Genomic DNA, 25153 nt, shown 5'->3' with positions numbered 1-25153 from the left:
GACCCCAGAGGCACGTTACAGGTTTTCAATAAGCTAGGTATTGATCTGAGAAACTAAAAATGGCTTTAAGCAACACACAGATCTGAGAACAATTTATCTTGAAATTATGATAATGGGATTAAAATTTGAAGTTAATACTAAAACAGTTAGTGGCAATAGAAGAAATGTTTACAGGTCTAGGTTACTTTTCCATAGTGGAAGTCTTTGTTGAACAGAACAAGACAAAAATACACTCCTCCAAAATTAGGACTTCTTCATTCCTCCTCTCTACTTAACAGCTTCTTGAAATTTATCAAAAAGTATACTGACTGTCATATTCAATTCAGACACCTCATCATTGGTAAAGGTTTTGTGCAGTTTTAAACCATAACAAGCAATAACCATTGGGGTTTTGGTTGGTTTCTTTTATTTAAATCCTGAAAGATTGGCATTCAATAGTTAAACACTCAGCACTGGTAATGAGCCAGAAACAGGTTATTATTTCTTCCAGGTCCAGCTTGCTACTTGCAAAGGCCAGAGAATATACACCTCTCTTTCATAAACTATCTAATTTGTGTTTTAGTTCGCCGTTTCAGTACTTTCTAACTTACTTGAATTTAGTGTTTGACGTGTTTTGGCACTTGTGCAATATGCTTCAATGACTTTAAGAATTTGAGCATCTTCTTCTAAAGCAGCTGTACCTAGAATCAATAGGAAAAATAAAGTTTTAAACATGGTTATGTTTCTTAATACAGGAAAGCCTTTGTAAATCACTACACTTAGTTGAGTCTGAAGTTCTGCCCAATTAACCCTTTAGAATTCTCTTAATCACCCCATTTTAAAAATCAAACTTCAGTGAGCAAAATAACAGTTTAAGCAGCAAAAAAATACTATTTTGGAATGTTGCGGGGAAAAATCCCGAGTTGGAGCAATTACACATTCAAAAAATTTTCCGAGCATCTGAAGTCGCACAGAACATGTTTTGAAGTGTAATCACTCTGGTTCTAAACCAAACAGCCATTAAACTGGGAAAAATCTGTATACTCCAGTTGTTATATATGCATTATTTCATTATTTAATCAAAGACATCAAGGAACAGAATATTAATTCACAGAAATCTTGAAAACTTTGGCGTTTTGTATATATATCAGGTTTACCCCTTTCTGCAGCACACTAATGGAAATCAAACTCAGAATTAACAGCATAATTAATACGCCCATACAATTTAAGTCCTCTGTGCAGTAAGAAAGATGTCATTATCACATAAGTACATCTGTGAAAAGTGGAGTAACTAAACTTCAGACTTTAAAGTAGAAACAGCACTACTGGAAAAAATTTAAGTATTCAAGTTTAACATGGCAAAATTTTCCTAAAGGTAAAGGTCCACAGCAAATCTTCTTGCGGAATTCAGTAAAAATGCTGTCAAATTGTCTACTTTCAACAGAATGAAATTCCAATCAAACTGGAATCCAGAGGTACCTCTACCATTAGTTTACATGGAATTAGCAGTCTGTGTGCAAGGCAAGATTTGTTGTTTTAAAAACATTTTTCCTGTTTTCCTGCTTGAAATACCTAGGCTTGAAGATTTTCTGCTGCGCAAATCTGAACTGCCTTCAACATCAACATGTAGTAGTATTCTCTGTCAGCCAATGCATCAGGTTTGTTTTTGTGATTTATTATCACCAGAACAAAGCCAGCTGTCCATACATGTCAGGATCAGCTGTTCAACTAACCGTTGAAGAAATTATCTTCACCTGATCTAGTTTCCCTACAGTTTAAGGGATAAAGGTACACTGAAGTACAAGTCCTTTCTCTTTCAAGGCAGCAAAAGTAATTGGATTTTATTGTGGTTAGCCTGCAGCACCATATTATTACGGTAGCAGGACAAATATTTCACTTCTGGAATAAATTTTGTGAGGGGACTCAGTTAAAATAACTGACAAACCAAAGGTATTATGCTAATCTGACATAGCATTTCTCAAATCATAGCCCACAAATCCCTGGGATTCCAGAGATCGTAAGTAATAAAACAGAAACCTGTCTATCAACAAGCTTTAAGTTCAATAGAAGCTCCTCAGTGGAAAACTTTTACAGCTCCACAAGCTGGAAAAGGTTGAAGGAGCATTAACATATAACAGAAGCTTCTAATTACTGACACAAGGGGGGGCGGGGGGGAGTGGTGAATAAGAAGAATCAGTATTTCTGTACGTAACACTGACTTAAAGCCACCAAAAAAAAAATCCCTTTTATTGCAAGTTATCTCCTACATACAGAATACTGAAAGGTGTTAAATTTTATTAGGAGTAGAACAATGTATTCGGAAGTTATAGGCCTCCTCCTTCCCTCAAAAAACAACTCTTATCTTGTCTCACACTAAGTGACCTTTAACATCTGCAAGTTGACAGCTTTACCAGTGTCATTACAAGTACTGAAACTCTATCCTCCAACATATGAAATGATACTGTATTGCAGTACTTTCCTTTTTCCTAAACAGATACCTTCTGTAAGGATAAAACATCCTGAAATAAAATGATAAAATGTCCACTTGCACACCCATGAGCACAGGATCATGCTGTCCACTATCTTCACCTTTGCCATATGAAACGCACAAAACAGGCAGAAGGACCTCCACCTTACCCAAACCAACAGTGCCTTGAGAAAAAGCTTTTTCTCTCCAACCCTACATAAACCAGTGAGACACAATGGCCATGATAACACACTTCATACATCGAACACTCAAGGCACAGTCTCTATCTTCGCCCATGAGCGAAGGACAAACACAGAGAAGCTGAAGTCACAGTAAAATAATCTGGCCTTCAGCCTAAACACCCTGTCTTTTATTGATACAAGTCATTGGTTTACACATTCATACAGACTTCTAAGAATGAATTAGAGTGACAGTGACAACTAAGTGAATATTGTGTTTGCTTGATAACATTAATGCTCCCTCCACCCCAAATTATCCCAACACCCAGATTTTGACCCTTCTGTCTTTCTATACATTCATCAGTCTCTCTCAGTTCAGTGTTGTTCTTCACACTTCCAGCAGTCTAAAGCTCTAAAATTCATTTGGACACAGATGCTAGCAAATGACCTTACTTCTAGGAGATTAGGGCAGAAGCAACTAGTCTTTGAACCAGCAGCAATGCCCAGCCTTCCAACACCCAGCTCAGATTCTATGAGGATCAGTTTAAGAACATAGTTGCTAAGTATTATGCAAAAGTAGGTTAGTATCTTCAAAATGTTGTTTAAGGTATTAAAAGACAGGTTTACCTTACTGAACTTTACATGGCTCTGTGGTCAATTTCACTTCCCTCTGCAGGGAACACAGAAACAGGCACCTCACAAGCCTAGATCCACTGTAGTCAATAGCAAAGCCCCAGAAAGCAACTAATACCATCATGGCATAAGCACCTAAGATAAATAAAACAAACCCTCTGGAGATACCTACCCCCTCTCCCCTGACAGGAGAGGGAATCACATGACTTGCTTACATCGTACATCTACCTTGCACAAAATTTAAACTGATGTTATTTCCAGCCTTTGTAATACGTGGACATTTGTTCAAATCTTCCTTACTTTTTCTCAGTGCAAACTCTTCATCTGATGGCTTCCGTTCTGGCTTGCGTTTGGGAAGCAGCTTTTTCATTGTTTTAGGGCTTTTACTGAGATCCTGTGTGGGGAAAACAAAAATAAAAAGGAATAGAGCTTCTCTACAATACTTTAAAAGTTTAACTTCTAAGATAAATACAGGAGTTACTAACTAAAAATCTTCTAACAGCACCAAAACTCAGTTTACTAATATTTTTTGGCATATCCCATTTGCCTAAACTGGCTGATTTCCTCTCTACCCTTCCTCCAACTATACACAAAAGCAGGTATTTTATCTATTAACAGAAATATACAGAAAAGCTGCTGCAAAAGCATGCAGGCTGTTTGGGAGCTAGAGCGAAGGGAAGAGGCAGGCAGACATTAACACAGGTTTTTTCCCCCGTGCCTTTTGAAGAAACAACCCATTTTACTTGTCTATTTAGAAGCAGGTAAAAAAGGGACCTAACAAGGAAGCTTGGCAGGTAGTATATTCTTCAAAGCCAGAATTTGTACGTGTTTAGGTCTGTTCTTACAAAGCTCTATGGCAAAAAAAATACAGCAACAAATACAGCATTTCTGCTCAAAACGTGGTCATGCTAATTTACATGAACAACGCTAGGTTACAGGAAAAGGAATATACTGGTCTACCCCTTACCTTAAGGATACAAGACATCCTCTATAAAAATACAGAACAAGAAAGTAAAAAGTTGAATGAGCAGGACAGACTAAAGAAGATGAAGACAGGTTTTGAACATCATTGTATGCTAAACACTAAAGATGACTGAAATTTTACCACATTCAAGAATTTAGTGCCCTACACATGAAAGAATGGAAAAAATTTAACTTAAGTTACAAAACAAGCATATAGTACCACCAAACAGAAGAACCTTTTGTAGCAACTAAGCCTAAATACTAATCCCCCAATTGCAGACCACCTACCACTTTTTCCCTGTTGCTTAGGGGATTTACAGAAGAAAACGAAGTCACACATACACAGCCACCACAAAAAAATATAGCCACCCCACACTGAGGCACAGTGTTTAGGCTACAGTTTCTAAGAAACTAATTTACATGGTCTGAAAAATAAAACGTTTCTGTCACCATCACATATTTGCAGAATAAAATGTTTTTAGGCATAACTGCATGATTCTTTCTGGGTCCTGTTGCTTCTCACTAGATGAGTATCATGAGGACGCATGACAAAGATAGTATCACGAAGCCACAGCGCATCCAATACTCTCCTCCTTACACATACACACAGACTTCCGAAATAAACCTAACATTTTTCTTAGTATTTATAAAATCATGCAAAATGTAGCAGCAGGACCAAATTAACCTACCACCACCATGATTTTATGGCTAAAACCACCACATTTTATTTCTCTTGGAACAGATTCCTGTTTTGTACCTTACACTAGTTCAAAAATCCAACAGCATCTTAAAATCTAAACACTTTTTTTTTTTGCTAATATTAACATTAGCCATCAGGTCCTTTTGATTACAAAAACATTACATATATTTTGATATCCACCATTGTTTTTTAAATATGCTATTGTTACCTCATAACAGTGATAAATACTGAGGAACCAAGAGTCAGTTATACTACCACAGGTGTTCAGAATGATTTGATACAGCACTCTGAAGCACCACAAAACCCTTATCCTAGATACTTCACAGTGTGCTTAGCAAATAACTTACTTTACAATAAGCCTGGATGATCAACATAACAAATGAACTGCTAGTTTGAAAAAAACATTAAAAAATATCTTATTTATTAACTGGATTAAGAGTGGAAATAAGAGGAACTACTTGGGGGAGGCAGGGGAAGCCTCTCAAGCTTTAGGATTTTTTGAACTGCATGACTAAATTCCGGTTTGAAAAAAACAGCATTCACTAGTCCATTACCATGGATTCAGCACTGGCTGTTAAATCATATTCATATAAACACATGCACAAAACTGTAAAATGGTGGCGTGTAAAAGAAAGTTAAACTTCCCATTGTAGGCCTGCCACACAGTCATGCTTCTTGGCTGTGTATCTCACCTCTTTATAACAAAGAGCTGCTGAAGGCCGTAATGGAGGTGCAGGCCGTAAGCAGCTCAGGCTCCAAGGCTTAGAGGTTTTTGGAGGTTCCAGAGGTCCCCAGTTTATTGTGGTATGTGGAGTCCCATGATGTGAAGGATGAGGGAGAGTGTGGTACGCAGGTGTCAGTGGTATCGGCTTGCTGTCTGAATGCTTGCTGGAGGGTGTTACTGGATGGGAAGGAAGCTGTCAAAGACACAAAGGTGATGGGAAGAAAGTGTATTATCATAATAAAGAGTATTATCAAGGATTGGTGAAATAATCTCACTCATTATCTAGTGCTTCTGTGTGTTACAGCTGGCCTCCGAAAATTTTTACACCAAATTATTATTTGGGAAAATAGAGCTTAAAGAATTTTTTTATTGCCTACTATAGAGCGCGTGCTAAAGAAAGAACAGCTACAAGCAGCCCTGCTCCTACTTCTCTCACCACTAAGGAGGGAGCTAAATTTAGATCCATTCATATCCAACAACTCAAATGCAGAACCCAAAGAAAGTACTGAAGGAAATTGTTTCTCCACAGCTTGTCAAGCACACCACCAATTAAAACTACTGTTTTAAGGATACTTAAAAGATCATGGATGTATTACTGGGTCAAAATAGAAGAAGTAACGATAATGAATTTTCTTTTACCCTGTTAAACTATTACACCAAGTTCTAAGCATTTTATTCTTTGTTCACACAAGTGAAAGCAGAATCATCTTTTGACCCATTAAACTACCGTCATAGCATTCAGTTCTTGTTACTAACAGCTAAAAATTGATTTAGAAGGTACTATATTTGCCAGATAACCTAATTCTGCATAAATTACACATTCATTTCAACCCAGTAGCATTTTCTTACCGTGTGAGATGGCACGGAGTGAGGTTTAATGGTGGGATTCCCAGCAGTTGTGACTTTGGTTTGCTTCTGCAGGTGATCCACCCATTCATGCAAATCTTGTTGGTTGTTACAAGACACTAGTATCCTTTCAATCATATTTCCTAGGTGACAGAAAACAGAAGATGTAGGAAGCCACAGAACAACAACTTATTCAATCTGATATGATTATAAAGACACTGATTTCCTAAAGCATTATATCCCTTAAGTACTAAGCAAAAATTTTAATCCGTATTTTCAGTACAACTGCATCTCACTTTTCCAGGTTTTAACAGACATTTCCTCCGTCTATTTGTTCTTGTGCCAAGCATAGGAGTTCTACTTTTTTCCCCCACCTCTAATAATTAAACACAACCTTTAATGACAAGAAACAGACAGGCTCATCTAGTAGCCTTACGCTTCTTCATCTTCCCTAGGAAAGCCAGCACATAGTTTAAGAAGTCATTCTTGAGTCTGTAAGCTACAAAATAGAAGTTTTAAAATACAGTTTGCTGATCTTCTCAAAGTCATGAAGTTTGTCTGAATCTAATATTAAAGCTGAGACAAAAGTCATTTGGGAAAGCAATCTTAACCAATGATTACTTTAATTTCTGCAGTTAACTCAATTATAACCCATCATATTCCTCATCTAAGGTCAGCTTTGTAACTACTAACTCATACACCATCAACAGCTCTCTACCTCTGCCTCACAGCACTGATGTGTGATACTGCCTGACACTTTAGAGGGTCAAAACTACTTTACTTAAATGCAACCTGCTTGGAGGCAGAATTGATTCAGGAAATGAATGATGCTCCACCATGTGGACTCTGCTCCCACTGTCTTCTAAATTGTCCAGGGATGTAAGGCATGCTGAACCAAATGACTTAACAGACAGAAGTTACCCCAAGTAAGCACAGTGCTTACCATCATTAGCATTAAAGATGCTAAAGATCTCTCAAAAAGAGGTGGACCATTTCTAGAAGAAAGCTCTTGCTTAAAGTTCTTCCAGAGCCTCTGGAATTCCTTTTCTTCCAGTGAGTAGCATACTTTGAACTGCCTCCATTCATTAAAATACAGAAATCTGGGGATGAATCCCATGCAGATAGTTTAACTGCTTAAGCAGTAAAAAGCAACTTTCAAGTGAGGCTCTGTCTAGCTGCCTTATGAAATTTGTATAATCATAGGGTAGTTGAGGCTGAAAGGGACCTCTGCAGGTCCATCTACCCCCTTGCTCAAGCACTTTCTGGACAACTAGAGCTGGTTGCCCAGAGGGCTTTTGAGTATCTCCAAGGATGGGTATCTCATCAGGCAACCCATGCCTTTGTTTGGTCACCTTCACAAGACATCTGACATTTGAAATAGCATATCCTGAAGTAGTAAGTAAAATATTTATGGTCAATACCTGATATTTCAAATGCATTTCTATGGTTTTCACTGTCTTCTAGTTTTGTGATAGTCATTCCTGTCATTGGCAGTTTTCCCTAAAAACAGAACAAAAAAGTAGTAACACTGAAGTTGAATCCAAAATACACAAAAACATTCCCAAATAAAGATTATATAAAACTTCAAGCTCTGAACAAAGACATACACAGTTAATTGACGGACACACACTGACAGGTTTAAAGACATTTAAAAATACACACAAACACCTTATATTGGAAGTTTTTAATATGTCCAACCGCTCTAAGTGACACCTGTGACTTCAGTGAGTCTCTGCAGGCTATGAGATCCATACAAATGTAATAGTGGTCAGTCATCACAGCCTCAGCTTCTTGAAAATGAGACTTACAGGGTTATCCACATTACTATATTATTATTAGAGACAATTGTGACTCATCTTCAAGCATATTTGTTTGCAAACCATTTGATTAGCTCTCAAAATAAGGTTTGTTGTACAAGTAGATTTAGAAAGAAAGATTTCCCTAACGCACACATCAATCATTTACTGAAGTTGTATGTCTCTTAATAACCCCACTATTAAATTCATTCACAGAAATATTTAAGGAAAAAGAAAAATGGTAAAAACACTTTTAAATCTGTAAAGTTTCAGCAGAACGTCTTAAGTCTGCAGAAGATAACATCTCATTCTAAACCTAGTCAAGCTAGAAAAAAAAAAGTCAGTATAGGATAACTTTCTGGCCTGTTATAAACAAGAATAAATAAGACTGAACATTGTCAAGATGAAAGGCTTCACCAAAATTGCAACTTTTATAATGTTAAGACAGATCCTGTATTCTCCTGCACAGAAACACTATTCAGCACATGCTGGCAAAAGCGCAAATATTATGTCCTGTGGAATTTTGGCTCCAATGGAGGGAAAAGGAAAAAAAAAAATTATTTCCTAATGACTGTAGAATGGACAAAGGTTTCTTAGAAGCTTGGAATCTAAAAATCACTTGGTATTCTGTATGCACAGAGCATGCTCAAGCCCAAGATGTCAAAGAGAAAGGAAGAGCTTTCTTGCAACAGCTTCCCTACTGGAAGAAACATGGTGGCATTGCGCACTACAATGCAGCCTAAAATTCTCTTGTTTTATTGTGTTTACTGGTTCATGAATAAGACAGCACACAACCACAATGAAAGAGAGGTGCTAGAACTGCTGACATAAGTGGAAAGGGAATATAGGGATACACTAAGCAGGGAGGGAAAAAGAATAAAGTCAGAAAAACATGGAGAAAATGGAAATGAACTTGTGAATTATTTTTATTCCCTTTCTTTGAACAAACAATTGTGAAGCCCTCCTGTGAAGTATGGTCTCCATCTCTTGTGACTTCAGTTTAGCACTACTGAAAGTTCTCCCCATTAGTTCATGTGGCAGATATCAGCACTATCAACCAGAAAATCTGAAGCCTGTGATAACTGTAGTATTCAGAAATACAGGGAGGGCGTAATGTAGGATGACTGAGGGAGCTGCATCATCTTCTGTCCATATCCATCCCAGTTCTGAGAGCAGTATCTCAGGAAAAAAGTCTAGGCAGCCCATGCCATGCAACCCAGATGTGGTTCTGAGCCACTGTCTCAGACACAAACAGTGATAAAATAAGTTTATCCTTGCTGTGAATATGTAATCATAAAAATTTGAGAAGCTCTCAGTGTTGGGAAAAGTCACAGGAGGGGTTACAAGGAATTAAGAGTTTTACATTCAGAGGGTTGGATGGTGAACACTAAGAAAGGGCTGTGGCCATACTGAATAGAAGTTGAAGACACATGCACAGAAAATTGCTTATTTACTGAACAATGCTGTGCAGCTGGAGGACGAGGTGGGAGGGAAGAGGAAGAACTCTAAGTGATGTACAATAGGAGAACAAAATAAAGCCTGAGGGATTTTTTCATTTCATACTGTTTCCTTGTTAACGTGCCAAATTTCCAGTCAGTTGCCTTTGTAACCAGTACACAAGAATCCACCTTCATCAGAAATTCTGGATGTGCCACTGAATACAGAGCTCACCTGCCTTTTCTAGTACCTTTTTCCATCCATGTTGAGACAAAGCACTGGCCAAAAATTCTTAAGAGCAGCACAAGGCTAACAAACTTGATTGCCTACCTGAGCCACCTAATACAACACTGCCTCAGACAAATCCAGCTACTACTGTGGCAGGTAAGATAGGAAATCAAGACATGGCATTTTGAGTTTATTTGCTCTGAACAAAACAAAAAACGTCACACAGTTTGTGACTGGCTGTGGCTGATCACATAGGAACCCCGAATGACTGTGTTTCAGCATTCCCTCACAGCAGGTGAATCGCTGCTCAGGAGACAGGAACAAACTGCTCCAGAGCCTGATTTACAGAAGTAGTTACAGCAGGTGAGAACTCTGGTTCCTTTTAGAACTTTGCTGCAGTTTTTCCCTTGCTTTTGGTGCTTTACCGTAATGTCTGGAAACCACGTGGCAATACTGGAAGAACATACATAAAAATTTCAGGAAGTCGTGGACTGTGCATTTGCTTTAACTTCACCTCTCAGGGGTCTTTGCAACTACACACCCAAAATGCAAGAACTTCTGCAAAATGTATTCCAGTGGTACAGGGGAGCCAAGCCAAGTGGCACTGATCCTCCTGCACTATAGCAGGCTCGCTCTATGTCTGCAGTGCCGTAACAGGCACAAGTATGCAGCTAGGAATCATGGTAGAGAGCTCGAAGACACTGCCTACCAGCTGTGAGCAGAGATCTGTCAAGTGCAACACCCGGTGCCAAGGTCCTGAAGGCCACACTGTACACATTTTGGGTGGTGTTACATCCAGCTAGGTCGAGGCTGCAGCCAGGGACTGAAAGTCAGTTCATGCACTTGATCTGCTAGAGTAGTTGGAGCAGATCAAATGCACTTTTGGAGCATGCCTTCTAGCTTCATCCAGAGGGAATCCACTCTGTGAGCCCTGAAATGACTTCTACACAGTGACTCAAAGATCCTTAAACAGAGAAACCTAGAAGATTCATTTCAAAAGTGACAATTCAAAAATAACACACTAATGTAGATGTGCCTGAAGAAACAGATGGTAACAGCCTAACTCACACCAATGAAAGCTTGAGAGTACAGTATAATTTTGGTGATACTCCAGTAGCAAAGAGCACTAACAAACCTGTACAACAGCATTGTTTTGCTACGCAGGTCCAAAAAGCCACTGATACTTCCTCTCATTAGCTACTACTAATAAGGTTAAAAAACCCCTTGCTGATAGTCACAGCTGCAAAAATGAAACCCTGGGCTTCTAGCCCAGAATTTTATAAAACAGATGACCAGTTCTTATTGCAGAAATTACCTTTAATGTTTACAAATGCAGGCATTTAATAATCCTTCCAAGTTTCCTATGAAATACCATTTGGAAAAAAACCTGCACCCCACCACATTTACACACATATGTACACGTATTACTTTACCTGATAGATAAACCCACTCATTCTCGGGCTGGCAGACAACATTAGCAAAATGTTAGGGAAGAGAAGAAGATACCTTTCATTCTTTTCCTTATCAAAAAAAGAAAATGAAAGAGTAAATACAACATCACAAGCCCCCTCCCCCGTTTTTTCTGTATTATTAAAAACTACCATCAATATTACAGCTCCGTAATTACTCCACAAATACTTGCTCCTGGCAAAATAAACTCTCCACAAAATTAAAAAAAAAAAACACCAAAGTGCCAGAATTACTTTATTTTTCCACTTGAAAAATGCTAGTAACACATGCCTATACTTCTTCCTGTAGAGTACAGCCTAATATTTTAAGACAGAAATTTTAGAGTCTGGGTGAAATACTGACCTTAAATAATGAACAACTGTTTTGCTGATTTCAGGAAAACCAAAATTACACATTGGACAGATTTCTTAATATAATTTAGATGGATGCTGTTACTGTAATGTCAAGACCATGGGCTCTCAAACTGGAGAAATCAGATTTTTTAATTATGTTGGACTATGCCCCAAAGTAGAAAAAGAATATGAAAGAAACAATAATGCTTATATTTGCAACAAAACAACTCATTACTTTGTTCTGGTTTTAATTTGCTGGTTTCACTTATCAAGTTGTCCTTTCTGGTTTTATTTTGGGAATATTTTCATGGAAGGAGAAGGGGGGTTACTACTAATCTACTGCTGTAGACAAGCAAGGAAAGAGAGAAGCATTAAGGTATAATGTTTTAATTTTAATCACAAAAAATATATCCCTTGACAAGGCCATCATCTCAGTTTCAAGCATCTTTGCAAAACAATGCAAGTCCTTACCATGATTTAATGTTTCTATCTGGTTTTAAATAAACATTTACAAGTGTCTTATTTTTAAAAAGACAAAATGAAGTGCTTTTGATTAAATGAAGCTGTTCTATTATCTAGATTATACAGCCAAAAAGCTGTAATGCTATGCAGAAACTTCTACAAGTCCAATACATTTGACATTTTAGCTCATGACGACAGCGGAGGCTGGGTTTCATTCTGTTTTTAAGACCAGGAGGAGACACAACTGCAGAAGATGCACTATCAGCTCTACTGAACCTTATTTAACACCTAACAAAATACCTGAGAGAAATAACAGGTGACAGTTTTTTAAATATTCAGTTACATAAAAACTTTTCTCTTTCTTCATATTTATGGACATCTTTGTTCTAAGGGTGGAAACTGACTGAATGAGGTTGCAATTCAAAGCCCGGATCAAGTTCAAAGCTTCATTGATTTTACAGGGGAACAACTTACAGTAAAAACATGTCAGTAACCTGTAAAACATCTCCTTTCTTTTAGCACTTGGTTTTAAGATTCTTTTAACAGTATTTCTGGTAGGACCACCTCTTGTGTGTTCTGTTTGTTTTGTTTTTAAAAAAAATCACCCCAGACTTTGCAGCATCACTTCCAACTGTATAATGTCTCTTTATTCTATTTCTCCAAAACCACTTGGTTCTCAAGCTTGTATTTCAAAATCTATGACTTGAGCAAAGTGCCCAAAACAGCAAGGAAAGAGCGTGCCTCAGACACCTTACAAAACAAAACTTGAAAGTTTTTGTTAAGTAAAACACACCACTAACTGCTACGCAAAATGATCATGCTAACATAACTGCACATGGAAAATCCTGTTTAATTAGGTACTTTGGAAACAGTTCTGCAAAATCATCTTACTACAATGTTTAAACTGATACATTTGGTTATGTTTCACTAAATTTTACAGATGAAACCACTCATCACCTTCAAGGAAATTTATTTCAGGTTTTGTAGTAAAAGCCTTAAAACAGCGGAGAAAGATTTTAGTCTGGATTAGGGTCTCCGAAGCATTCTGTTTATTTCTACTAAGTAATGGTTATAGTTAATGTTATTCAAAATGGAAAGACCTGTAGTAAACATGAGAAGGACGTTACCTCACTTCCAGCACACTGAATCATGACCTGGGACATGTAAATCACATTGCCAAGTGTTTTAATATCCTCTCCCTCCCAACAACGGATAGCTTCTGTCAGTATTTGTAGTTCAAGTTCTTTCCGTTTCCGTACTTCTTGACATTGTGCCTAACAAACACAGGGAAAAATACCATCTCTATCAACTCTATCAATTTGGAGCAGGTTAAGGGTAGAAATACCACTACAGTTGTATTTACTGTTGTGCTTGTAGTACACAGAAGACAGCACCTAACTTGCAGCGTTTTCAATTAGATAACTATTACCGCTATTTCTTATAAAGCCAGTTTCACTAGCTTCAGTATTATTACTTTTCCTTTCAAAATACTGACTTCAGTTATTGTTCCAAATTCAGTCATAGCTCAAACTTCTCCTTTCTTTACATTTTAAATTTCTGTACTTCCAACCAAAAATGGCTAGCCCTAGCAGAAAAGATTAACAAAGCTGTCACAAATACACATGACTATACATCAGATCATCCTCCTTCAGTAAAAAGAGCTAAGCCAATTGTGCAAGCTATGAGTGTATATAACCTTGTGCACCTATTCTTATGTCTCCAACATGCCCTACTAGCTGTACTCCCATTCATTCACATTTTCCTCAACAAAAATTGTTTCCTTTTGTTTGTAAAGCACCCAATAGAATAGGATCCTCAAACCTCTTCTGAACACAGATAATGCTAAACTTCTGCTTTAAAAGTAAAAAATAGAAAATGCCAGGTTACTACCAGTACACACTCCTAACAGGAAGCACAAAACATTAAGTTTATAGTAACTGAGACTGCATTAAATATATGCTTGTTGCAGTTGAGGTGTGTTTTTTCCCCTGTTTTAAAGACAGTAACAGACAGCTCATCTGTTGAAATTAGACTTCGTGCTCCAATTGTAACTAGAAGTTTCGTATCTTCTGAACTTCACTAGCACTCTCCCCTTAATCCTCTCCCAGCTTCAACATCATTCCCCTAGAAGGAATGCCCTTTAGAAAAAACTCAGAAAATATACTCAATTGTTGTAAAGAAGCCCTTCTTCAGGACACTAGTTACGCTAGAACTAGTAGAAAAGCAGAAGCATGAGTAAGAGAGCAGACCAAGAGGTGCAGAATGCTTCGTGTGGCTCTTGCATCAATAACCTATTTGCTATAACTCCCCAGCAAATTACCATCCTTAGCCCTGCTCAAACACCAGCAACTTCCAGGCTTTCAGAAATTTCTTATACAAATATTTACTAAAAAGCTTCATTTTTTAAAGCAATAGAGGGCGATAAAAATAGAAAACATTCTATTTAAAATATACCATCTATTTTTTATCACTCTTACAGAAAGATTTTTGAAGGCAGTCATGGATTTTTGAATATCTGGACGATCCGGATGATAATCCTAAAAACAACGGAGAAAACATACATAACTTTAGTTCTAGTAAAATTGATTTAAAAAGTTTTAGAGGCATAACTGAAAACAAATAAACAATTCTGTAAAATAGAAGTTGTAGACCAATCTGCTCGCTTTTCACAGCAATCTTATTCTTACACCAAACACTGGTGGTCTTGCTTGTAGTACAAATGACGAGTCACAAAATAATCTTATACTTAAAATATAGCCAAGAAAGTTTTACAAGACCTAGTGGATAAGAGATTTTGAAATCCTATTAGGAAAGTGTTTATATTAGAGTTTTATTTGGCATGTTAGCTTTGTCTCAGACTAGATTTCTCACAAACTAGATCCCTCAGATTAGTATGTTCCGTTGTCACTGACAAACCAAACTCTGTGAAAAGACAAAGACCCATGCGCTTTCTATTTAAGTCCCTCCTTCACACTCCAAAAATCTAACTTATGAAACGCAAAGGCAGAAAACAGTAGCTCCTCAAACTCCTTCCCACACGGGAAAGGGCATTTTTGGACAGTATTCAGTAGAAGTCAAAAGGGACTATTTCGGTGACATGTTCAACATGCTGAAGTCTAAGATGAGAAGCAGCACTCCTTCTACAAGATAAAGTAGCCTCAAGTAGTATGCAGGAGACACATTCAATGCCAAGTCAACGGCAATCAAAGACCCTGGCAAGACTGTTCTAGGAGTGAGGATTAGCTTCTCTGGCTAGTTTTACTTTAAACATTTAGCTTTTACAGGAAGTTTTACTGCAGTAAGTTTCAAGCCATTGCAGCCCGTATCTTAGAAGGCTGACAGAAGAGCAAACAAATGTAATTTTGGGTCCCATCATGTTTGACATGTACCTTTAAAATAATTGTTGTCAAATCATCATTAAGCTGGAACATAAATGCTGATAAGATATACCTCCATGTGCCTTTCAAGTTCTTTGAGTAACGTGGGGTATTTATCCAGACGCATAAAAGGTTTGCTGAGGCCCGTGGTCAGTACAAGGATCCCAGGGCTGTTGGCACCTTTCATCTCCATGAATTCTCCTAGCTCCTCACTGTGTACACAAAATATTTAAGCAAATTGAGACCAAATTACCAAGACAATTAAAATTACATGGAATTCTTCACTTCAGTCTTTCATCTGCAAAGAATTCTTCCAATAAAACATGAGGCCAAATAAATAAAAAAGTAATTGAAGTACAACTCCAGTACTGCAATCAGTATCTGCATTAAATAAAATACAGGAACAGAGACGTGTGCGGATTTGGGGTCCATCTAAGGAACAACAGACATATGTTCAAAACCACCATTCTAGGCAACTGACGCTCAAAACCAGCTCCTAAATGCTACCCCATACAAGCAACAATTACAGAATAAAGCCATTTGCACTGTATTTTATTACTCTGCTCTTTATTCTAGTAAAATGCCATCTGACCTTACAGGTGGTTTACACAGGTAATACACAAGCATAAATGAGTCAATGGTTTCACATTTAATCAAGCATTGATATTTTTAAGGTGTCAGGCACTAGCAGGAAGACACAGAATATTTCAGAACCTTTTTCATCCCACATTTACATGTTTAATGGCCTCACCTCACACGTCCAAGGTGTTACTGCAAAATGACCAACTAACCAACAGCCATACAAATGGTAGACCATAAGAGGAATAATTACTGCACAATCTATTCTCAAATGAGTTAGGGTTTCACTGAGGGTGTAATTACGCAACACTTGTTTTGACAGCAAAGCTGCTGAAAGAAATTCATGCTCGCCAAGTATCATGAACTGCCTCCCCTATCCAGATGTTTTTTCATAATTGAATAATTTCTAAGAACTGGCCCAAGTCCTCAACTTTTTCATTAACTCAGTTAAAACAGCAACGTATCCTGGAAATTTCAGCTTACTCTGCTATCAAGGAAACTTAAAATAGATGCATCTTCTGCTTCCTTATAAAGCAGAGATTTCAGAAGACCATGGTAGAGGACAAGTTTTTCAAGACTTTAAATGACCAGGAATAAAATGAGCCCTCTCTGTGGGGAAAGGAAGCCATGGTAACATCTGGGCTGCTTTCCAGGCTTCAGAAAATACAAGTTGCAGAAGAACATGGGATTCTAAAGACAAAAAAAATCTAAATAAAGGAAACTGAGAGCCACTTATTAAAAAAAAAATATAACATTCATTCAAGCTGTGTCATTCTAGACATCTGCAGATGAGGTTGCTCATGTTTTGAGGCCCTGTTGCATTACATTCACTAGTTCTCAAAAAAAACCACAACAAAACCCACTACTACCATGTGACAGTAAATTCTACTCTAAGATATCCTGAAAGTCCTTACTTTCTACGGCTTAACAGCATTACACCCCTGTAAGTCAGAATTACTACTACAACTTTTTTCCCCTCCCTGGTGATCGGCATAGTCTCATTTCTCAAAGGAAGCCTTAGCCAGCTATCAGCTTCAGTACTTTTAGGAAGTGTAAAAACAGTGTCAAACACCAAAAGCAATAAGGGAGGAAACACTTGTACATTATGGCCTCAGTAACAAAAAGGGAAGGGCAAGGATCTCCAAACCTATGACACAGTGTTTTCATGCAGAAGTGAAAGAAAATCTTGACCTGCTCAATTTCCCTAGGAAAAAAACACTGATAGTACACTGCCGTAATACACATGCTCAGTTACTAGTGAGTCATGCTATACAAAAGCATTACATAGGAGTAAGACAAAACAGACCTCTTCAGACACACACACACACTCTCCTTTCCATTTCAGAACAAGTGACACTTTGCTTATTAATGTCATTTGTCCAAAAGGAAGAGAGCAGAATTAGAACATGAACTGTGACCCCTCCATCCCAATGTAAGTGCTTTACCCACCATCCCACCCGGATCTCTCTCCTTCCAGCTCCTAAAGCTTCCCCAGGTTCACAGATGAGAAAGTACTTTTTCCTACAGTTACTCCAAAGTTTACTTGTCTTCATATTAGTTAATTGGTGTTTATTTACAGTACCTTGCTTAAACACATCCAGCAACGTTTCTGCATTGTCAGTTCCAGCACAACCTTATGCCACCTCTTTTAGAGCAGCACTCCACCCCCATTTTGACTAGGTGCCTGCATTTGTGCAATTTCTGCTGTATTCAACTGCAGAGCTGAGAAATCAGCGAGGGGATTTCCCAACACCTGCTTTGCATTTTAAAGATGCAAAAGGCTTCCCGTGTTTGACCATGCCCATAGCTCCACTAAGCAGACCTTGCTACATCCCTCTCAAGCAACATTTATCAGCAACACCAGGCCTTCTAAAATGAGTTTGTGCCATGATCAGGTTTTAACCAAAATGAAAACCCACTGAAAAACCTCCTACAGTACCTTGCACGAAGAATTATGATAATGCAACACAGATAAACCTGAGTAATCTTCTAGCTTGAATTTAAAATCAACTAAATCTGGCCAACTCTGAACATCTAGAGTCTGATGACTTCCCTTGCCTTAGACTTTCTTGGTCACAGACCTCACTCAGCATAAAGTCACACCAACTTCAGAAATTAACTGATTCTGGTGGCACCCTAAATATGACTAAGGATTCTGACTCACATTTTGGTTTTACAGTGTTACCAACTATTTATTCATCATTCAGGCTAATTCACTGAAACATTAAGCTGCATGGCTATGGTATGGTGACACATCCTCTCCTCCTGACCCTGCTAAAAGGGAAGAAGCTGTTTCCAGCCAGTGATGAGGCAGACAAATGATGCTATGGCACATCATTTCCAATACCAAGTTTCACCTGTGAAAGCCCTTCTGTCAGAAGGTACTCAGTGGTTTTAAGTCTCAATTCACTGTGTATATGACACTGATCATGTGTATGCCACTGCTTTTTTTGGTCTTATCCATTAATTCCCCCTGTAAACACCCTCCTTCATCCACGTCAGCATCATAAAGTAGAATTACATATGGCACTTGATAAGTATCTTCATCTATTTTAAGGTAGACATTTGCTACAAGAACCAACAGCAAGTAACTGTTTAAACTCATTCTTTGCATTTTGTTTGCTTCAGCCCCAGCTGCCTAACTTTATCAACTATTCCCCTTCATGTTATCTGCTGTTCTTTCCCATTTCAGGCAGCATAATCCATACGCATATCTGCACAGATTCCCTTTTCTTCCTGACATAGCAGTATGTTCTACAAGACATGCCAAATGCAAATACCATTTGGCCAAAGGCCATTCAATCTAATATTGTTCTAACAGTGTTAATTTTTGCCATTAGAGTACAAAGAGGCAAGCCCCCCCCCCCCCCCTTCCTAATAACTTCAGCCATTGCCTTGCTGCTGGATGCATACAAGCGCATTATATTCATAGTATTTGCTGAGCTATCCACTAACACAATGCTTGTGCTTCTTCCCCCCCACCCTTTTTTTGTTTGTTTTTTTTGGTTTTTTGTTTTTTTTAAATTTAATGCCTCTACAGTAGGAGGAGCATCAGTTACCATTTCACCCACATTCACATTTTTAATTTGCATTATCACTGTTCCATTTCTTCCCAACTTCGGCATTATGAAATGGATGTGAGAAAACAGGAAAAAAACCTCACTGTAGCCTGAATTAACACTGACTACTTGGAAACCCGAAACAAAATTCTGATATTATCTTGTTTTCACTGTCTACTCTGCAGTGCGTTTAAGTAAACACACTGTGGTTACGCAATGTTGCAGCAGTTTCCAGGCCATTCACTGCTCTTTGACGCAAGATACTTTGCTGTATATTACCTCCTTTTTACTTAATCACAGTATAGGAACCTACAAAGCAAGTTTAAACCTCAGCTCACTTGAAATGTACACAAAGTCCTGAAAAACAGGCTTAGCAATGGCATCATCAGGAAACCTTTTCAAGGGAGCAGTGTTAATAGGTGTAATTAAAAGTGAATGACGTAGCTTTTCTCTCAACATTCCCAAGAGGACAATGTTTCCTTTCATACACTTCTGTGCTTCCCTCTGACAAGTTTGGACATGCCAGCTTGTTCAAACGCTAGTATGAACACACATTTTTAATACAATAGTACCCAAAAATTTTGTCTGAGCAGTTCCATCACGTAGACCCCATTAGTAGTCTACTCATGCTAAACTGACCTGCTACTTCTGCAGCTTTGTGGACACAGGCAAAATGGATGTTCCTTTAACTCAAGGCTTAAAGCAAGCATCCTTCATTTATTCACAAAGGACAAATACAATACAGGGCATAATGGAAAGGTTTACTTTCAATAAAGTATGGGTCAGTTAAAATACTGTTTGAATATGACAACAGCTCACAATTGTTTTTTAATTAACTGCAGCTTAAAAAGTCCATGTCATTAGCTTAAAAGCACAGCTGCTTTGCGAAAGACAAGACAGACAATGGCTATTTCATGTCACAGTTTCAGTCACTGCCTGCAATTACCACACTCTCCTAGGTAGTCTATGCTAAATAAAACTCCAGCCCACAGCTAGGCAGTGTATTTTTTTAAAAAGGTATCATTTAGCTGAACAGGAAAAACTTTTGAACGGTGAAATCATCAACTTAGGCAGTTGTGACTAAATAAGTAGCTTTTCAGAAAGAGGCAGCTGAGATTTGAATTCACTACTTGCGTCATTTTACAGAATAAAATGCAGAGAAGCATACAGAAGCGCTGTGTTTCATTTATCCCGAAATCTCGAACTGAAGAGTTCTCCCCACTCCAGACTAGTTAGTTCACAGCTTGAGACACTTTCAAGGTCACCATGAAAAGTGTCTTTAAGCCCTATTAATACATTCAAATCTTTCTTAGTACAACTGCCTCAAAAGCTGCAAATCAAATTGCGCGAAGGGAAGACAAGTACAGATGTGCCTACAGTAACGGAAGGCAAAAAAAAAAGCAAGCCATTTAAACTTGAGGAAAAGCAGATCCAGGAACTAGAACATATACATTTAAAGTCACAACTTACACTTCTGAAGTAGGTCTTTGTTTGTAATAGATGGAGCACGAGCTATCGCTGCTGAGGGGTCTGAGGACTGCACACAGGCACCGCATTTTGAGAACGCTGTGGCACAGCGTGGCTCAACAACCCCTCAACCGCAGCTTTTAATTTCCTAGTGCTAAAACTTCCCAGTCAAGCTCCTCTCCCGGGGACTGTTGCTTGGTGTATGACATCAGCCTGCACACTTGCAGGCTCAGGGATGCACCAAAGTGGGGGAGGCACAGAGTTTTCTGACTCAAGCTGATTTGTATTCAACGCTCCAGTTACTTGGAGTAATTTGTGATGTTTCAGCTCCACACATTTTATCCAGACTGCTAGGTCTGTGATGCAAGTGTAGAATATGCTTGGGACATGTTATCTGAGAGAAGAGAAGAATCTTGCAAAATTAACATCTGAACAAGCAAAGATTTGTGAATAGCTTTCTTGCAGCTGAGAACTGGCTTGATACTTAACAAAATAAAAATAGCAGGTGTATATTACTATTTTCTGGCTGCCTTATCATCAAATTGTATTCTTTTGGAAACATTTTTCTTCCATTTTCTTTTAAAATAAACATACTGTTGTTTAAACAAAGTAAAAAAAGCTTAAAAACCTCTCACCCCTCACCCCCCAATAATTATATATTTAATGCTGATTACCTCGAGTCTGTACTCTCCATATTTCTTCACAAGAGTTTTATGTCCACTGATCAGTGGGCCCTGAGACTATTATTTTTTTTAATTACATTATCCATTCTCCAGTCAGTTCTACACTCATGTATCCTTCCTCTTGTGATTGTGGATACAGTCCACAAAGTCTCAGTCCTAGCTTCTGTCTCCTCTTTTTCTTGGCTGGAGTTTCTCCTTGCAGTAAGCACTGTGATCATCCCCAGGTAGTCTCGGCAACACGAGGTGTTAGCTATCTTTCTCCACTGCAATTACCCATTTCTATACTTGTATCCAGCTGGGTTTTTTAATTTGAGACAAATTCATTCTTTCACACCTTAGGTTGCTCAGCCTGTTTCTTCTCCTACTAGAAGGCAAGCATGTCTATGATCAGAAGGCACACACAGAAACCAATGCTACTTTGACTAGACACTATGCCCTCAAGGCAGCACTGCTCTCACCAGCTAGCAAAACTATCTCCTAAAATAATACTGTATTATTATATTGGATTACCTAGGGAACTGGGATCTCCGAGCAAAACTATGGGATATTAGAAACAAACCTCATACAATGGAGCCAAAGAAAGTATGAGTGTTACAGAATAAGTAAATGAAATAGGGATCGCATACAGTGGCACTAGAGCCGCTATGACAGAAGGGAACAAGGAGAACAAGAGGCAGTGGTGGAAACATGCGAGATGCTGAGCTTCATCAGAGCCACCCCCAGCTGTACCCAGCAAACTCCACCCCTTCAGTTCTAGCCAGTGGCTTAAGACACAAATTATAAGAAATGATGACAGACCTAAGGAAAAGTGACTTATTTCTTCAAAATTATTGATTGATTACACAAAGAATTTTATTTCTGGGAAAAGAATCCACGCAACAGCTCTGAAACAATTTGAGGCAGAAAGTACCTACCAAATTTCAAGATTCTCTACAACTGGAGAAATATGTTGAGTATCAAGTCTAACGCCTTGGCTAAAACAGTCCCACAACTGGAAGGAATAAGAGAAGCCGTTCCGAAACTTAACAGATTTTTTTGTTGTGATTCTCAGGCAAATACAACCTCAGAAGCATGCAAGTCTGGAACCTGAACTCCTGTATGTATTATTAGCTTTTATTCTCATTTCTTCATATTCACATACACTCAGGTCTCTAACGATACTCATTTCAGTAGTTCAACTATTAATTATAAACTTCAGGAAATTAAAGATGTTTGCAGCTTTGACGATTTGAACATGTAAAATCTCTTTATTTATTAAGTACTATAATTAACCCCCTTCATCCCCAACTGTGTATTTATGTAAACAGGCATCAATGAAAACATATGAGCATATATCCCCTTATTTTGTAATAACCGAAGAGAAGCCCCCACATTGCTGCTACATATGATCAAGAAGCAAATAAAGAAGAGAAAGAGGAAACAGGGTTGGTATTCATACTGAAGGGTATTTAAAAAAAAGGAGAAAGAAAAAGATGACAGTCACATTCCAATTGAATGCCCTTCAGCCCCATACCAAGTACTGCTATTTAGAACTGACTTCACAAAAACGCTATAGTCAAAACCTCCTTTTTTTGAAAAAGTCCAAAAAATTCTAAGTTAATATCACGTTTTATCTATACAGATGCATACAACAGAGTCTTTACCAGGTGTCAATGACATTTTAAAAAGTATTACAACACTGCTCTAAGACCATGCTTGACATGCCTCAGAAAATGACATATAAAAACCTCATGTGTAAAATTCCAAACCAGATGCTTATAATTTTGATGTTACAGTGATCCAACTGGTTAAAGAAACAATACAGTTAATGCTTCTAAATAACAGTAAATTTCCTTTAAGTTGTTTTCAGTCAGCAACAGTAGAAACACAATAATATAACTAGTATATTTTATATAATAAAAAACCGAACTAGTTTTTGAAGTTTCACCTAGAGCAATTCTGTAGGTTTTTTGTTGGTGTAGCTCCCACCAAAAGGAAGTGAACTTTAATAAACTGCAGAAAATACTAATTTTGTGGTATAAGAATCTGATTTTAAATTATCTGCTAGGGTGTTTGGTTTTTTTTGCAGCAAAGCTTTTAGAAGCAGTTAATGCATATGTGTTCAGTTTATGAAGTGCACAGAGTTCATGGCAAAAAATAATCTGCTGTAGACAGTTAATTTAAGTTCCAAATCAAACTGCTCCAGACTGTTCCTTTTTTTCTCTCTAAACTGCTACTGAATAGCACAGCTGTTACAAACATGATATTCAAATCCAAGACCTATTTCTCTGCTATATTTTTGCCGGTTTGAAAACACACATAATGCTTTTGGACACTCTGCTAAAACTGTATCACAAAGACAGTCAACAAATCACCAGTTTCTTAAAAAGAGTCTAAACCTTGGTTTTTGATGTCTGAAAAAATGCAGTTCAGTATTATCTAGTATTAACCCTAGTGTAGTGGTTTTATTATTACTACAATCAGGACTATCCTCAAACCTTACAGTAATTTTTACATTAATGTTTATGAGGGATGCTTTCACACACTAAAAACATCTCAGCTAAATAGACAAGGAGCCAGTTCTGAGTATTTTCCTTTTCTTCATGCCTGAAACAGTTTATTACTCCTCTCTTCCCCCCCTACACCTTTAAAACAATGTAGTTAAAAGCTTTCTGAGAAGAAAAGGTTCAGAACTGCTTACAGCCACCTTCAGATTTCTTCATGGCAGCCAGCTCAAGCAGGTTTTTTAGCCAAGCCACTTGCTACCTACAGCAATGTTCAAAAATGAAGGGCTAGAATAATAAAATAGGCATAATGAAAAAAACAACAACAACGGGATTCACTTCTGTTGACTCATGCCTGGCAACACGATAGCATTAAATAAAGCTGCTTATCACAGCTTGTCTCCCCTTGAGCTATCTCTTATGAACAAGACAATTGCTTTGAACTTACTTCAACAGCACATTACTTAACTGTTCTATTATACTTATATTGACTCCACCAGGATTTGATAGGGAGCTGACTCCACAGATCAGAAGCTGAGTTTTTCTTGGGACAACTTACGCACAAAGCAACAGGAGGAGGAGAAATACTTCTCCATTTGCAAAACAAAATGGCTTTCTTCCTCACATTTCTATCACGGTTTCTTCAGACATAGCTATTCCCTGTGTTTTCCAAAAGTTCAGAGAGCTAGGACATTCTTTTACAAATATCTCCAAATCTTAAGAAATGTAGACGATCACTTGGCTATCACTTGCCATCTTCCATCTATACATTAAATCCCAGACTTCTGTATAGAAAGAGCATAAAAATGTGAACAAACAAAAACTTTAAGCCTAAGAGTATTAAAACCCACATAGGTATGGATCACCTAAATATTTACCATTTAGAGTAAGTGATACTGGAAGTAGGCCATTTGAAAGAAAACAAACGCTACAGGGTTTCATCAGGGAGTTTTAAACATTTTTTTTTTTTTTTAAGTTTAATTTGTCATTGCTTCTCAAAAATCCTTCTTGCTGGCTATATTGCAATGCAATTTTTCAGCTTTATTTTTCAAACTGGTGTTGGAACACAGTTACATGTCTTACTAATGTAAGTGATAGTTCATCATAGTATTTGGTAGCTAGAAGGTTTATTTATAATATTTTCAGTTGAGCTTACAAATACACCACATAGTGTTGCTGTTTAAACAAAATGTGAGTTCTTGGAAGACGCTACCACTATAGCAAACAAATCAGTTATGCTTCTTTTTTTAGGGAATGTTAAGAATATACAAAATATCTCTACTTTGGTC

General features: G+C 37.8%; 1 protein-coding gene across 1 annotated transcript in view; it reads right to left on the bottom strand.

The window, feature by feature from the left end:
• ARHGEF7 (Rho guanine nucleotide exchange factor 7) overlaps positions 1–25153 on the bottom strand; it is a 125813-nt gene that overhangs the window by 18231 nt on the left and 82429 nt on the right. Inside the window, 9 exon segments of the mRNA XM_055701663.1 lie at positions 591–680; positions 3559–3652; positions 5614–5838; positions 6495–6634; positions 7913–7991; positions 11386–11472; positions 13344–13490; positions 14694–14753; positions 15667–15805. Of these exon segments, the coding sequence (XP_055557638.1) occupies positions 591–680; positions 3559–3652; positions 5614–5838; positions 6495–6634; positions 7913–7991; positions 11386–11472; positions 13344–13490; positions 14694–14753; positions 15667–15805 (1061 nt within the window).

The sequence above is a fragment of the Falco cherrug genome, chromosome 2 (genome assembly GCF_023634085.1).
Source record: "Falco cherrug isolate bFalChe1 chromosome 2, bFalChe1.pri, whole genome shotgun sequence".
NCBI lineage: Eukaryota > Metazoa > Chordata > Aves > Falconiformes > Falconidae > Falco > Falco cherrug.
Note: the sequence above shows the minus strand (reverse complement) of the source record. Positions and strands in the feature narration are given on the sequence as shown.